At 40.0% G+C, this 15,018-nt stretch overlaps 1 protein-coding gene across 2 annotated transcripts in view; it reads right to left on the reverse strand.

Annotated features, from left to right (window-relative positions):
• Nucleotides 1-15,018, reverse strand: part of IFT81 (intraflagellar transport 81) — a 38,606-nt gene that overhangs the window by 13,418 nt on the left and 10,170 nt on the right. For both annotated transcript variants that reach the window (XM_009998402.1, XM_009998401.1), the window contains exons 8-10: nucleotides 9,751-9,914; nucleotides 6,277-6,372; nucleotides 4,063-4,209 (exon numbers count right to left, since the gene is read on the reverse strand). In XM_009998402.1, the coding sequence (XP_009996704.1) occupies nucleotides 4,063-4,209; nucleotides 6,277-6,372; nucleotides 9,751-9,914 (407 nt within the window). The remainder of the gene's footprint in view (nucleotides 1-4,062; nucleotides 4,210-6,276; nucleotides 6,373-9,750; nucleotides 9,915-15,018) is intronic.

A 15,018-nucleotide genomic window follows, 5' to 3' on the forward strand; every position in this document is an offset into this window, starting at 1 on the left:
ATAAATAGATGATTTATTCCTGCCAGTGGGTGCCAAAAGAGCAGGGGTCAGTTCTGAGTGACTGCACATACTTGGCTTACATGATGGTTAACTTTTTCCAGCAAAAAGCTTCTGGCTTCTGCAGGAATCTTACAGATCTGCTCCTTCTGTTCTCACAGCTTGACTACCAGCTACTCTCCTATTTTCATGTGGAAGGAGTCTTTGACAGACAGGAATAAAACAGTATCTAGAACCTTAGTGAAAAAGTTGTGAGAAAGACAGCAAACTGGTAAGATAATTGATACTATTCTATATCCTAAGTCCTGGCTTAAATCATTTAATGTTGGGAGTCATGAGCTCCTGGGTGGCTCCTCTCTTGAAAATCCATCCACCTAGTTTGGACCTGGAGAACTGTCTCTGGTGGATTCAGATTTAGAGGAAAAGTGACAAGATCCATGGTCCAAAACTGATTTATCTGCAAATGGAAACATTTTTAACATTGTTTAACCAGGGGGCAGGTGGGCACGGGTGAGCACTTGCATGAAATAAATTAAGCTCCTGATGTAAATTAATACCTTGCATATCTATTACCAAACTGCTAGGGCTTCCCAGGCCACACTCTCAAAGACATGTTCCTTTCCAGTACAGCAGTCAGGCACAGCCAGGATACTGTTCTGATGCCTGGGGAAAGTCTAGGCTCTCAGGGCCCTAGGCTGAACTCTGAAAAGTACAAAGCATTGTGTAAAGTGCTCAAAATATCACAGCTTTACCTGGGATCACTTGTAATTGAACCATCTAGCCTTCTAAGTGTCAACATTTGATTCCCTAATTTTCAGGATCTGACAGCTGCAACCAGGAGCCTGCCAACTTCACTCCATGCTCATTGTACTTTGTTTGAAGTACTTAAAAAGATTTCATAATCCCCAAAGCAGACAATGTATTCCTACTTTTTTGTGTTTGATGTAAATGAATTGCTTATTCCCTGCTGTTTCCTCTAAGTTCTATCTCTACAACCTCTGGAACGCTGTAACATTCCTTGTTATGATTAGAAAGCAAAATGGTAGCACCTAAAAACATAAGCCAGGATTGACCTTTTGGTGAATGAAGTGCTAAGAAGACCTCAACTAGAGATCCAGATCCTGGTATGGGAGCACAAGCTAGGAAGGTGCTCAGTCTTCTACTGCCAAGTCTTGTGAGGGCCATGAATTAAGAGGATACAGCAAAGTGAGACAAAGAGAAGAAATACTGGGTATTGGAGAAAAATAATACTTTGATTTAACTGTAGGATATAGACAAGTTAAACATGGCAGGCTTAAAAGCCTATTTTAAACTTAAGACAGCAAAGCTGTGTTAAAAACCCTCTTCCTTCCTTTCTAGAAACAGACAAACTAAATGTAAAACGTGACTGCAGCAAGAAGGGCTAAGGGAGCTCTGGGCTGTCAGAGTGCACAGTGAAGGTTGAGGTCCCCACTGAATAATGTATTGCAACAGTGACTCACCACTACATTAATCAAGATTTCCTTTGGTATTGGCTCCAAGCTGGGCTAACAGAGCACTGAACCAGAAAACACAAATTTAAAAGCAGAACAGAAACAAATCTATAGCAGAAGGTTGTCCACGGAGTGATAAACTGAGACTTATACTGATGAGAGAGAACCTGTTCACTTCACTTTTGCTTCATCACCTCTTCCCTGCCAACTCATTAGTCTCATCTATCATTCCAGTCTTTTCACAGCCCAGCCTCTGAACTTGGACTGTTTCTATAATAGGAGCTTGCAATGTACTTTCAAGGCCAGGTTGGATGGGGCTTAGAGCAACCTGGTCTGGTGGGAGGTGTCCCTGCTGACATAGGGTGTTGGAACTGGATGATCTTTAAAGTCCCTTCCAACCAAAACCATTCCATGATGATTCTAGGATGACAGTACCAAGGTACTCCATTCTCCAGATGAGGAAACTGCCACCTTTGGAAAAGAAGCTATCAAAATCATCACCAATTCAAATCCTTTCCTAGTTTTTAGCCATAGGAAGCACCCTTTTGTTGCTTCACACTGGTGCCTGTGATTCCCACTCCCACATACCTAATGAAGTAACGGACGTGAACAGGACATGGTTTGTGTAATCCTGGTTTCCTTGGGCCAGTGTGCAGAAAGTTCTGTACAAAGGAGGAAATGCTGCTTATGAAAGACAAACACTGCTTATTTTATCCTGATGGTTTTGACCAAAGTGCTCAGTCATTTGTTTTTCACCCCTCAAAATGAAGACTTGAAAAGATTTTAAAAGTCAAAGGCAGAACATATTTGAACAAAACAAATGCAGGTTATGTCCAAAACAGATCTTGGCTTCTTTCTGTCTTGAACCTCTTCCTTGTGTAAGACAATTAACTTGAATTTTTCACCATCAGACCTCTTGTAAGGTTCTGTAACCATGTTTCCCTCCTGCCTGGCTTTCCTTGACTTACTATGGATCAGAGTATGATGTTGTCCCCATCATCCATAGGAATGACATGAATTATTTTTTACCTTACAGCACATTTAAAGATAATGTAAAACATATGTTGCTGTCTTGGTAATGCATTCTTGTCAATTAATTAAACACTTCTATCCCATCACATGTCATGAAACACAGATTGTCAGCTTTCTGGTTTTATTTTTACTTAAAAAGTTGTCAAAGAATCTAGCAATGTACCCACTGGGGTTGAAATCTGGTAGTGGAGGAATCTAATGCAGGGGTCTTACTGCTACCTATGGAACACCTATGGAATGCCATGGTAAGAGAAATCAATTTATTTCTTCAGAGTCTCTGTGCCCTGGCTTCCACCTGTGGTTTTCATCTTGATTTACAGAAGGGGGAGAAGGCAAGAAGGCACAGATGAAATATGCAGGGATCCCATATCCCACAGGAAGCCTTTATACACAAGTGTACACAGGCACATTTCCATACCTAATTCACCCTTTAAGAGTCCTTTAACAAAAAACAATTTCTATGGAGCAGGCATGTCCCATAGGATCAGGAAAGGAGCTCCTTCTACAAAGGGTGTTCCCTGTATGGAACACTATGTAAAAAAAGCACAGAAACAGGCAATGAAAGCAAAGAGTGTCAATTTTGATAAATGTTGGCAGTGCAAATGATGGCAATTCATGAGGTAATGAGAAGATATATTAAGTTAGAGGATGATGCAGCTAAAATACTCTTCGCTTTAGTGAGGCTGCCTGTAAGTACACTCAGCAGGCTTCTTCCAAATGGAGAAAAACTGTTGTCTTAAGAAAGGTCAATTAATTTTGCTGACAAACCACTACCCAGCTGCAGCAGCCTTATTCTTTGCAAACTTTGAAAGAAGCTGCTTTGATAAGTACAGCTTCAAATATAACTTTCCCCAAGCTATGCTGGTTGGGCTGGTCTAGGTCTGAAATACAGATCAGTTCAGAAGGGTCTGGAAAATTAGGAGGTTTTAAATAAAAAGTGTTATGGGTAGGAAATGCAAGAGGACTAACTGCATTTCTGATAAATGCTGCTATTATGCTTTATAGAGAACAGATAGTAACAAAGACTTTGAAATCAAAGAATCAGATTAATCAACATGATTTATCACTTAACTCCTAATCCCTCCATTAGTCTTGCTGACTTTTATAATTATTTGCCATCATACCATTGTGATGACAATGAGATGATTTTGACTTGGAGTCTAGAATGTAAAGACATCCTAACATTTGTCCTCATACACCTATTAGGTACAATGTGAGTTATTTAAAATAATTATATGAAAATAGCTACAAGTAAAACACTGAGGAATACTGGAAAGCATTTGAAAGCACTAGACAGCACTGTACTATCTGCAGATTAAAAAAAGTCTTCAAATATGTTCATTTTGAAATTCAGTGCCAAAAATTGTGCATTACAAAAAATACAGAGGCCAATCTGCTGCAACGTTGAGGTCGTGTAGTTTGACAACACACTACAAAAATGCAAAAGATTCTGTAGAAGCAGCTACTGTAACAGGAAGTTAAAAGGAAATGGTGAGTTAACAGAAATGGATTTGTCTCTTACAAATTTCCTCTTCCTTATATCCACTATTCTATTGCCTACCTCATCCCCTTTCAGAACTTCAGAGCCTCCTAGCTCACGGGCCTGGTTGGTCTTCTCCAGCATCTCCCTTTCAGTGCTGGACATCTCCTCCTTAGCAGCCTGCAGTTCTTCAGCCTTGGCTTCCTTTTTCCGGGAAACGATTGACGCCTGCACGATCATTGAACATGCACAGGGACAAGTCAAGTAAAAATTGCCCTGTTTAATCATTAGTAAAATGCAATCCATTCCAGTTCAGGCACTGCACCACGGAAACCACACTTTAACTGGCAGAAACTGATTTACATTAGGAAACATGAGCACATCTCAGTGTGAGGAGAAAGGGATTGATTACTCATTATTCACAGTGGGTTAAACCACAACCTCCCTGCAGCTGGTTGCAGACTCCCAACTTGCTTCAGTGCAGCCAAGATTCCAAACATAGCCCTTTTACCCCAGATTTCTATTGATACATTTTAGATTTACATTTCTTCACCTCAGGTTTTCATTTTCATGGAAGAAAAAGGCATTTGAGCTGCTCCATTTCTTCCACTTAGTCCCTTTTTATGCATATGTAAGAGACACCAACAGGGCTTCACTGGAAAGTTATCCAAGATTTCACAAATGTCATAATACAGATTTTTATAACTCCAACCTACTCCAACCTACAGAAATATGTTATACTAACAGCAGAACCAAGCCACTAAATCTTGGCAGATAGCTAGATGATGAATAAAGCAATACAGTACAGAAATAGTGTAATTGCAGATTATTATCTTCTTTTTTTTAAGTCTAGAAGATAAAGCATTTAAAAAAGAATATTTATACAAGGTAGACTATTTAATAGTTTATAACATTTGACCAGAAGCTAACAGATTTGGGAACAGAAGTAGCTATGAGTTCAGGAAAAAAATTTAAGCATTTCCATCTTGCTAAGATCTACTTCTTAAAAATATTTTTAAATAACACTACACATTAATTTAGATGCATGCACATGAATTGAGACATGGTTGGTTTCTTCATGTGAAAGGGAAAACTCAGGAAAAAATGAAGCAGCATCCACAGCAGCTCTCTCACACTAGGTTAAAATGACCAGATTTCTAAAACATAACTAACAGAATTCTGCTGGGGTAGAATTCCAGCTCTTTGCTTCAGGAGGTATCTGCAGTGACACATTGTGGTACAATATATAGGATTAATTCCTGAAACTGAAGCCACTCTCTAGCAGAACAAAACCACCAGATTAGATGGTTAATTAGGTTAATGGTTAGACTTCGATGATCTTAAAGGTCTTTCCCAACCAGAAAGATTCTGTGACATGCCTTCAACTCCCAGCAGCAATCTCAGCTCCTGGAGTGGTTCCTCCACTGAACACAATTATATCACAAACCAGTTGCACTTTGGTATGAGCACATTATGCAGCAAACTCTTCTTTGGGGAAGAAGAGCATCACTTCAAACCAAAATGGTGCATTTGATATTACCTATGTAATTGAATGGTATTATGCATTTTAGCACAATTTTTTTCCTCCCACTGACACATTTTACTGAAGCCTTTTTATTTTTTAAACCTTCACCATAAGCATCATCATGAAAATCTTCAATAAAGTCAGCAGTGCTACAGGTTACCTGGAGAAGAAATCACTCACATTTCTCTGTGAGCCCTGAAAATCTCAAGAGTTCATAAATCTTTTTTATAACTTGTGAATGCACTAAGACTAGACCAGATAGGCTATTTTATAGAAAGGCTATTTTATAGCATCAGAATGAAAAAAATCAAAGAATACCTTCTTAATAGATGTAACAGGAAAAAAGAGCTTGTGGTCAAAGACAAGCAAGAGATGCAAATGAAAGCAAACCTTGCATCCAGGTCTGCCTGCAGCAGTCAGCCCACAGGCTGCCCTTTGAGGATCTGTCCACAGCTGGAGATTTAACCAAAATAGCTCCTCAAAATGATCCTCCCAGAATTGCTGTGATGCAGCTGATGGGCAGCCCCTAACAGCCAAAGGACAGCAGTGGATACAGACTCACTGACAGGACTGATGGCAGTTGTCTGACTCAGCCCTCAACAGACAAATGTTCAACAGCTCTTTATTTTATGTCCTCTGTCACTGTGTATTCCAAAAAAAAGCTGATTTATGCTAAATCAATTAAAGAACAAAAAAAATCAGTATGAAAAAACCATCAGTAATTGAAATTGCTCTGCTGCTTCAGGTTAAAAAAACATGTTCCTTCTTACCTGTTGGCGATACATGAAGAATTTATTATCAGTTAGCTCATACTTCATCATTCTTTTTTCAATAAGCTGATTAATTTCTGCATTTACTTCATTTATCTGCAAGACAGTAGAAAAACTAAAGAAATCGAGATTTATTTCCTTGCCTTCTCCAAGAACTAAATGCTTTGCAAACCAGATCTACAACCCAGCTAGTTCCATTCTGCAAACAGAGAAACAAACCCAAACCACTTAGTGAGTCATGAAGCAGTGGCCAGGAAGAGACTGTGGTTTTGGATTTCCAGTTCTGTGCCTTTTTGATAAAGCAGCAGCATGATGTTGGCCCTGAAAATGAAGTGAATTGGTGTATGAGGAGAGAAAATGCCTGTTTGCCCACAATCTCAAACTGATCTCCATTCTGGCTGAAGCTTTGGAGCCTGCTGCACCTGGAGACCCAGAAGCACCCACCCCAGTGCAGTGCCTGCAGCTCTTCCAGCCCTGACTTAACACTACACTGGGGCTCTCATCATCCATGGAAACCACAGCAAACTTCCTTTCATTCTCTGCTAACAAGATGAGTGCTGATAAACAAGCAGCGTAAATATGTCTTGAAATTCAATCAAGTCAAAATATAATGCAGAGACAGTAACACAGGCATTACTTTAACAATTGTGTCCAACTCTGGAGCCCTCAACACAGGAAAGACATGGAACTCTTGGAGCAAGTCCAGAGAAGGGCCACAGAGATGATTGAGGTGGGAGCCCTGGTGACAGAGGATATAAAGAAGGCAGAGGTGCTGAATGCCTTCTTTGCCTCTGTCTTTACTCCTGCAGGGTTTCCCCATGAGCCCCAGATTCATATAGCCCCAGAAGAAGTCAAGATAGAGGAGGAGTTTGACATGGTAGATGAGGATTGGGTTAGGGATCAGTTGAGTAATCTGGACATCCATAAATCGATGGGTCCGGATGGAATGCACCCAAGGGTGCTGAGGGAGCTGGCAGAGGTCATTGCTAGGCCACTCTCCATCATCTTCAGTAAGTCATGGGTAACAGGAGAGGTGCCTGAGGACTGGAGGATAGCAAATGTCACACCAGTCTACAAGAAGGGCAAAAAGGAGGACCCGGGTAACTATAGACCGGTCAGCCTCACCTCCATCCCTGGAAAGGTGATGGAACAAATTGTTCTTGTCACTGTCTCTAGGCATATCAAGGACATGGGGGTCATCAAGAGCAGTCAACATGGTTTTATCAAGGGTAAATCATGTTTGACTAACCTCATAGCCTTCTATGAGGAAATTACTAGGTGGATAGATGATGGTAGAGCGGTAGATGTGGTTTATCTTGATTTCAGTAAAGCATTTGACACCGTCTCCCACAGCATCCTTGTAGAAAAGTTGATCAGGTATGGGTTTGGTGATCAGGTAGTGAGGTGGATTAGGAACTGGTTGAAAGGAAGGAGTCAGAGAGTTGTAGTCAATGGGGCAGAATCTGGTTGGAGGTGTGTGACTAGTGGAGTCCCACAGGGGTCGGTACTGGGACCGGTGTTGTTCAACATCTTCATCAACGACCTGGATGAGGGTATAGAATGTACCCTCAGCAAGTTTGCTGATGACACTAAGCTGGGAGGAGTGGCTGACACACCAGAAGGCTGTGCTGCCATTCAGAGAGACTTAGATAGGTTGGAGAGTTGGGCGGGGAGAAACATGATGAAATTCAACAAGGGGAAGTGCAGAGTTTTACATTTGGGGAAGAACAACACCATGTCCCAGTACAGGTTGGGGGCTGAACTGCTGGAGAGTAGTGTAGGTGAAAGAGACCTGGGGGTCCTGGTAGACAGGAGGATGACCATGAGCCAGCAATGTGCCCTTGTGGCCAAGAAGGCCAATGGCATCCTGGGGTGCATTAGAAAGGGTGTGGTTAGTAGGTCAAGAGAGGTTCTCCTCCCCCTCTATTCTGCATTGGTGAGGCCACATCTGGAGTATTGTGTCCAGTTCTGGGCCCCTCAGTTCAAAAAGGACAGGGAACTGCTCGAAAGAGTCCAGCGCAGAGCTACGAAGATGATTAGGGGAGTGGAACATCTCCCTTATGAGGAAAGGCTGAGGGAGCTGGGTCTCTTTAGCTTGGAGAAAAGGAGACTGAGGGGTGACCTCATCAATGTTTACAAATATGTAAGGGGTGAGTGTCAGGGAGATGGAGTTAGGCTTTTCTCAGTGATGACCAGTGATAGGACAAGGGGTAATGGGAGCAAATTGGAGCATAGGAGGTTCAAGGTGAATATCCGAAAAAAATTTTTTACTGTGAGAGTGACAGAGCCCTGGAACAGGCTGCCCAGGGAGGTTGTGGAGTCTCCTTCACTGGAGACATTCAAAACCCACCTGGATGCGTTCCTATGTGATGTGCTCTGGGTGACCCTGCTCTGGCAGGGGGGTTGGACTAGATGATCTTTTGAGGTCCCTTCCAGCCCCTAAGATTCTATGATTCTATGATGGGGGGCCTGGAGCAGCTCTGCTATGAAGACAGGCTGAGGGAGTTGAGGCTGTTCAGCCTGGAGAAGACAATGCTCCAGGGAGACCTCTGAAGACAGCAAAATAATTCCCTTCTACGAATAAATTCCTGCTTTATATATTATGAAATGCAGGACAGTAGCATGTTCAGTGCAGTTCAGCTCCTTTTTAAGACACTGAGATAACTGAAGGCTGACTTAAAAAAGAAGAAGCTGTCTAAGGCCATGCTGTGAGAACAGCCAAATATGTGACATGTTTTTATTAAGATGAAGATACTTCCAAAATACAACAAAGTAAAAGATTACCTCATAGAGAGGAGGAAAAACAACAACACCAAACTTGAAGGTTTCTAAAATATTGCCAAAACCCAAAAACTCTTGGAAAGCGAAGGCACAAAACAGGGCTTCAACTATGCCTAAAAGAAATAACTGCAACCACAAGTATTGTTTTGATTAGAAGAAATAAACTGGAAAGGCAGAGGCTGACACAGAGCTAGTTTAATATTTCAGACCTAATCTGGAGTTTAATAATGCTGTGACCCTTAAGTGTAACAACTGGGATCCAAAAGGACAGTGGGCTGTCACAGAGTGTACTTTTGTAAAAAGTAGAATTAACCTTAAAAATAGGTTTTCTTGATGATACTGGACTGCTCACACTTGCCTGATCCAGAAAACTTGTGGGCATTTCTTTATGTTGCTGCCATTGCAATCTGCTGACACAATTTTCTAAATAGAATTTAAAGATAGGGTTGGGTCTGGGGTTTAGGGTGGGTTTGGTTTGTTTGGGTTTTTTTTGTTTTGTTTGGTTTGTGGTTTGTTGTGGGTTTTTTGGAAACAAAAAATGCAAACTCTGAGAGTCTGCATTTAGTGAGGATATTCCTTTGGGAATTGAACATTTTTCTCAAAGATATAAAGTAGGGGTAAGAAAACTCCAGTGTACAAGAACCTTAGACTATGCTACAGAACACAAGCTAAGTGTGACCTTGGTCAACTTACCTTGACATCAAGTACATCAAGATCAGACTGGCTCATAGCTGGCTCTGCAGCAACCTTTTGTAAGAAATAGATTGAATTCTTCTTACTTTCAATCTCTCTAGGCATCTTTTCACTAACCAAGTATGAATTGAAATTTATCTCTTCTTCCAGTTTCTTCATTAGACCTTAAAGACAAATTAAATCAGTGAGTGTCTATAAAAGCAATGTAGCAGATAATTAAGTTTGATTTCACCAACATATCAAACTACTTAGCAGCAGGTTACAAGAACAAGAGCAGAGCATTTGAGTCTTCTCTTCAATGCTCAAAGAATTAGGTAGTTCCTTGATTTAGATTTTTTAATCTGCATGTTAGACAATAAGTATTATTATCCATCTGTATCTCTAACATATAACTATGAACTACTTGGCAGATTCTTTTCATCAATAAACAAGTAAAACCCTTCTGGCAAGTAACTACCTGAATCAAATGCAAAACTCAACAAGCAGCATTGCTACAGGAAGCCATTCACCCTACATGTGTCTTACATCAAGATATTGGATTCAGTGTCAGTTTTTGAGTGGTGAATTATCTTCTTCTGAAATGTTATAAGTTAAGAGCTCAACTTTGGGTGCTTATGTGCACCCAAGATAAGGGGCAGCAAAGCATGTCACAGCTATGCTGACTTGCTCAGAGGTTTTTTGAAGCTTCTGTCCCTTGGAACTTCCCTGGCAGGAGCAGTGGAACAAGGATCCCAAAGTTGGTCCTACCCACAGATTGCTGAAGTCATTGTTTCATGTGAGTTACTTTATCTACAGACCAAAATTATCTCCCTGTGAATCCTTTATCTGTACCAAGATCTTAATTTGGCCTAGCTCATGTATAAATGTGTTATATCCTTGGAAATTCTCACTTAAAATAAAACTTTATTCTAATCTGGCATCAAAAAAGGCCTTAAGGCAGAATTGAATGTCTGTCTACTGTAAGGGTCTTCCACATTGCTGGAACACTTATGAATTGCCTACCTGTAAATAGCACACTGTTTTTCCTTGTTAGAACAAGTCCTTAGTCTCAGGACAGTACATAGACTAAGACTGCTGAAAGTAATAAAATAGAGAAAACCAGAAGGGATTGTTGAGCAACATCAAAACTCTGTTGAGAAAAGCAATCACATTTGTAAGTTTTACTGTCCACAGCCTGATGCACACTGCACATCACCATGCTTGTGATTACTTGTCTCTTGCTAGACAGAGTAATTTAACAGATAACTTATAAATAAACACAGGTACAGTCAGATAAGAACAATATACAGCTAGAAAAATGCAGCAGAATAAAATAAAGCATCTATTTAAGTGACATTGCACAGTCTTCTGCTGACAACAGGCAGTTTAGTGCAATTACTCCTTCAAGACACCTGTGCCAAGGGCTAAGATTTGGAAGTTACATGTCAAATGAGGGTGGAAATAGTTATTTCAGAATATTTTTCACTATCTAGACAACCAAAAAAGGAAGTATCCTGGGTACTTTTTAAACTGCTTGCTGGAGTTCTTTAGGGTTTTTTTGAGAGGTGGTATGAATACAAAATGCCAAGAAAAACAAGAAATTCACTATCTTTGTCTCTTCCATAGGCTTCACAGGCAGAGAAAGGCTTGAGCACAGTGATACAATAGGCCAGGTGATGTTGCTGAAATGGAGATGGGAAAGGATGAAGGGGAAAGCAGAGGTTTGGCTTCTCAGGCTGAAAAGCCTGCTGACTGTATCACTGAGTGATGAAAGGAAAGGCTCAGAACAAAGTGCAACACAAGCCTAGGAAAAGGAGCCCCTCTTACCCTGCTGCTATTCAACCTCCAGGAACACTACTGATAGATGCTCCTCAGCCTCTGCTCCCAGCTCAGGCTGAATGGAAAGCTACTTGGTTCAGCTGCCAGAGAGGAAACAAGCCATCATCAGGCTTTCTCAAGAACTAGATGGAAAACAGGCCCTAGGGAAAGCAGTGCCTCTAACAAGGTCAAGTCAACACAAACTAAAAATGAGTGGGAATTCCTCTTTTCCAGCAGTTTGGTTTGTTGACTTCTGTGTTTCTGAAGAGCAACACTACCACATCATCTTCTCCCCTCAACGGAGGGGTCACTGATTTTGAGAAAACAAACAGGATCAGTACTAGCCTCAGACTGTTACTCTACATCTGCAACAGCCTTTACATCCTTGGCACTGCAGCTACACCCTGAGAGACATTCTTGGACTTACTGAGAGAGAATTCCCACTTCTTTCTTCCAGGAGAACTCAATTTCAGTCTGCCTCAGCCCACGACAGAGCTGGCCAGGTGGGACCACATTTTAATGTCTCACTAGAAATCTACCTCCCCTGCAAATGCAGCAAAGCTTCCCACAGAGCCTGTGAACTGAATTACCACCTCAGAACTGGCTCAGAACACAACTCTCAGTTTAATATTTATAACCAAGATCTCTGGTGTGGAAATCAAAGTGATAGCAATTAAATTATGCTGATATTAAACATTAATTTTTTTTCAAACTAATTTCTGGTTTTCCTCTTAATAGCAAAAAAAAAATCTGCATGTATAGCCTATACCTTATTCCTTGGACTGCTTCAGTTTCTTTGTAAGAACCTACATGCCTGAACAATTTGTTACAGAGATGACACTAATCTCAGGAAACAGCCATGCCTGAACAACTGCTTTCATAAGAGTGGGGACCTATTGATTTCACAGGGTATAACCTTGATCTAGATTTATGATCTAGATTTATGTTTCAGATAACCTCAGAGCTAGTACCAACTTCTTTCCAACACAGACTGCTTCTGCATCATGGTTACTCCTGACGCTGCAACAAGCAATGAAGCGAGTTAAAACCTGACATCTTGATGGGGAAAACCATGTCAACATCCCTACTTTCTTTCCTAAATACTTTAGCTATATTTTTCCTCCTCTACAATTCAACACATGGAGAAGTAACTACTTAAAGGCTATTTCTGCTGCTTAACAGAACCTTAAAAAAAATCAGGCAGCTCTTGTTTGAATCTTTTTCAGTGAAAACCTTTCTTTTTTCAAATTCCCAGGCTAGAGGAAAGAAAAGCAAGCATACTTTAAATCTTTCCATTACACATATAATTTCTGTTTTTAATATTTTAACATTGACTTACGGTTACAAAATCTACACACGTAAGCTGCACAGAAAGTCTGGCTCTGTGCCCTAAGATTATTTTAGCAAGGTTTTGCCAACCATGTATTTACATGTGGAGAGCTATTAAAAGCAATTCCTCATGTTTTCATTTTTTTAAATTATTATTATTACAAAGAGAGGGATGGGAGAGAGTTTCTTAGTGCCTGCTCAGTCATGTAGAAAAGAGGCAAGTTTCTCTGCATAATTCTGCTAATGGATCTAAAAGTTGTTTCACTTTGTGCTCAGGGTCTTTTCCTCCTTCTTCTCCCTGTACAGGCTACCAGCTGTGCATCCCATACCAAAACTATTTGCAACAATAACTGATTTTTTTAAAAAGGAAAATTAAAAAATAATAACTCATTTTATAAATTAACTGCCAACACTGTTTAATGTCACACAGGAAGATCTTTGTGGTGACAAAGGCAGGTCTAGAAGAGATTTTCACATGGCATTTAATGACATCAAAACTTCCCCCTCCTTTTCCACAACCACCCTCAATTAGAGAATACTGGAATTATTCTCTCCACAGCACCAGTGACAGCACTTCCAATTTCCTTCTATTAAACATGCAAACACTGACAGATCAGGACCAAATCACCCCTTCATCAGAATCATCACCAAATCACCTCCTTGAAAAACTAAAAAGCTTCCTGAATTTGCTGTTGTAAATTATGCTTCCCATGTGTAGAATCATTATTGATGCTCTCTGAAACCTCTCTAACCTTTCAACATTTTTCTTCAAGACTGGTCCCTGGACACAGTGCTGCAGTGATGGAACTATCAGAGCTTTTTAGAAAGAGAGTTAACATTCCAATTCCACTTCCTTCCATAAATAAAGACATGGATAGCATCAGACCTTTGACATTGGAAGCTCCAGTTCTACCATTTGTACCCCATGACCCACAACTCCTTCTCAGAGTCACTTCTTAGGGAAGTGCCACATGCTATAACTATATTGCATATATGTTACTCCTAGAAGATTGTGGCATTTGGCTGTTCCTTAGATACAGATAATGTTGGCATGGGCTTGGCTTCGTAAGTGATTAAGATCACTTTAAAACAACAGTCTGCTCTCCTCATTACTCAGTGATTTCCTCAATTTTTATTTCACCTGATAATTTCAGTGATCATTTGTTGTTTTCCTCCAGGTATCTGCTGTGAATACAAAACAAAGAGCCAGACACCAATTTCTGCATGTCCTGAGTAGAAATATTTGCTCATGATTAATTTCCTTTCTAAAACTTTCTGTTAACTCCTTTTAATCCCTTCAACAGAGGTCATGTTGACTTTTTGCTGCCTTGCTTATTCTTCAAAGTGGGGTGCAAGTTAAGAGTCAGTGGTCTTAAGAAATCAACCATAGCAATACTATTAATCTCACCAAGCAGACTTGTATTCTCAAAAATACAAAGTTAGCTTAGAAGTGCTTTACCCCTGATTTTGCAACTACTGACAGTGACTTTATAATAAATAAAATCATATAAAGATGGAAATAAAGTTCCAAATAAACCATTCTCCTTTACCAAACACACCTATAATGTGGCCTGCAGTGTTAGTGGAGATAATTTAAACTTAAAGATAGTTCCACAGAAAAGAGAAATTGTAATGTATTCATTCAACTGGAATATTAAAATAATAGCATCCTAAATTTCTATTTTCCAGCAATTTTTCAGAATGACATAAAATAGAATCTGTTCAACTGCTACCTTTGATGTCCTCAGTGCTCTAAATCTATTACTACATATTACCTTAATGAAGTACATAAACTACAGATTTCACTGTTGAACAACAATTATCTTAACACTTTCTTTTAACCAATATTTTCAAGCTAGTCACCCACTTGCTCATATTTCTGCCAATAAAGTGAACAATAATGTTCTGTAAAACGGGCAGAGATCAAGAATTTTTATAATTCAGTTCACTTGTTGGCATTAAAAATTTGGGTTTGTGCCAGAAGAGGTATTCAAAGCAAAAAGGTTGCAACCTTGCTGTGTTAATGTAATAAATGTTAATTGTATGTTAATGATATCCATGAATATATGCTAGTTACATTCTTTAAAGTGTTCCTTTACATTTCTTTAAAGTACTTCATCCTAAATTAAGTAATCAAAGCAG

Source organism: Chaetura pelagica, unplaced genomic scaffold (genome assembly GCF_000747805.2).
Source record: "Chaetura pelagica isolate M959 unplaced genomic scaffold, ChaPel_1.0 scaffold585, whole genome shotgun sequence".
In the NCBI taxonomy this organism is placed as follows: Eukaryota; Metazoa; Chordata; class Aves; order Apodiformes; family Apodidae; genus Chaetura; species Chaetura pelagica.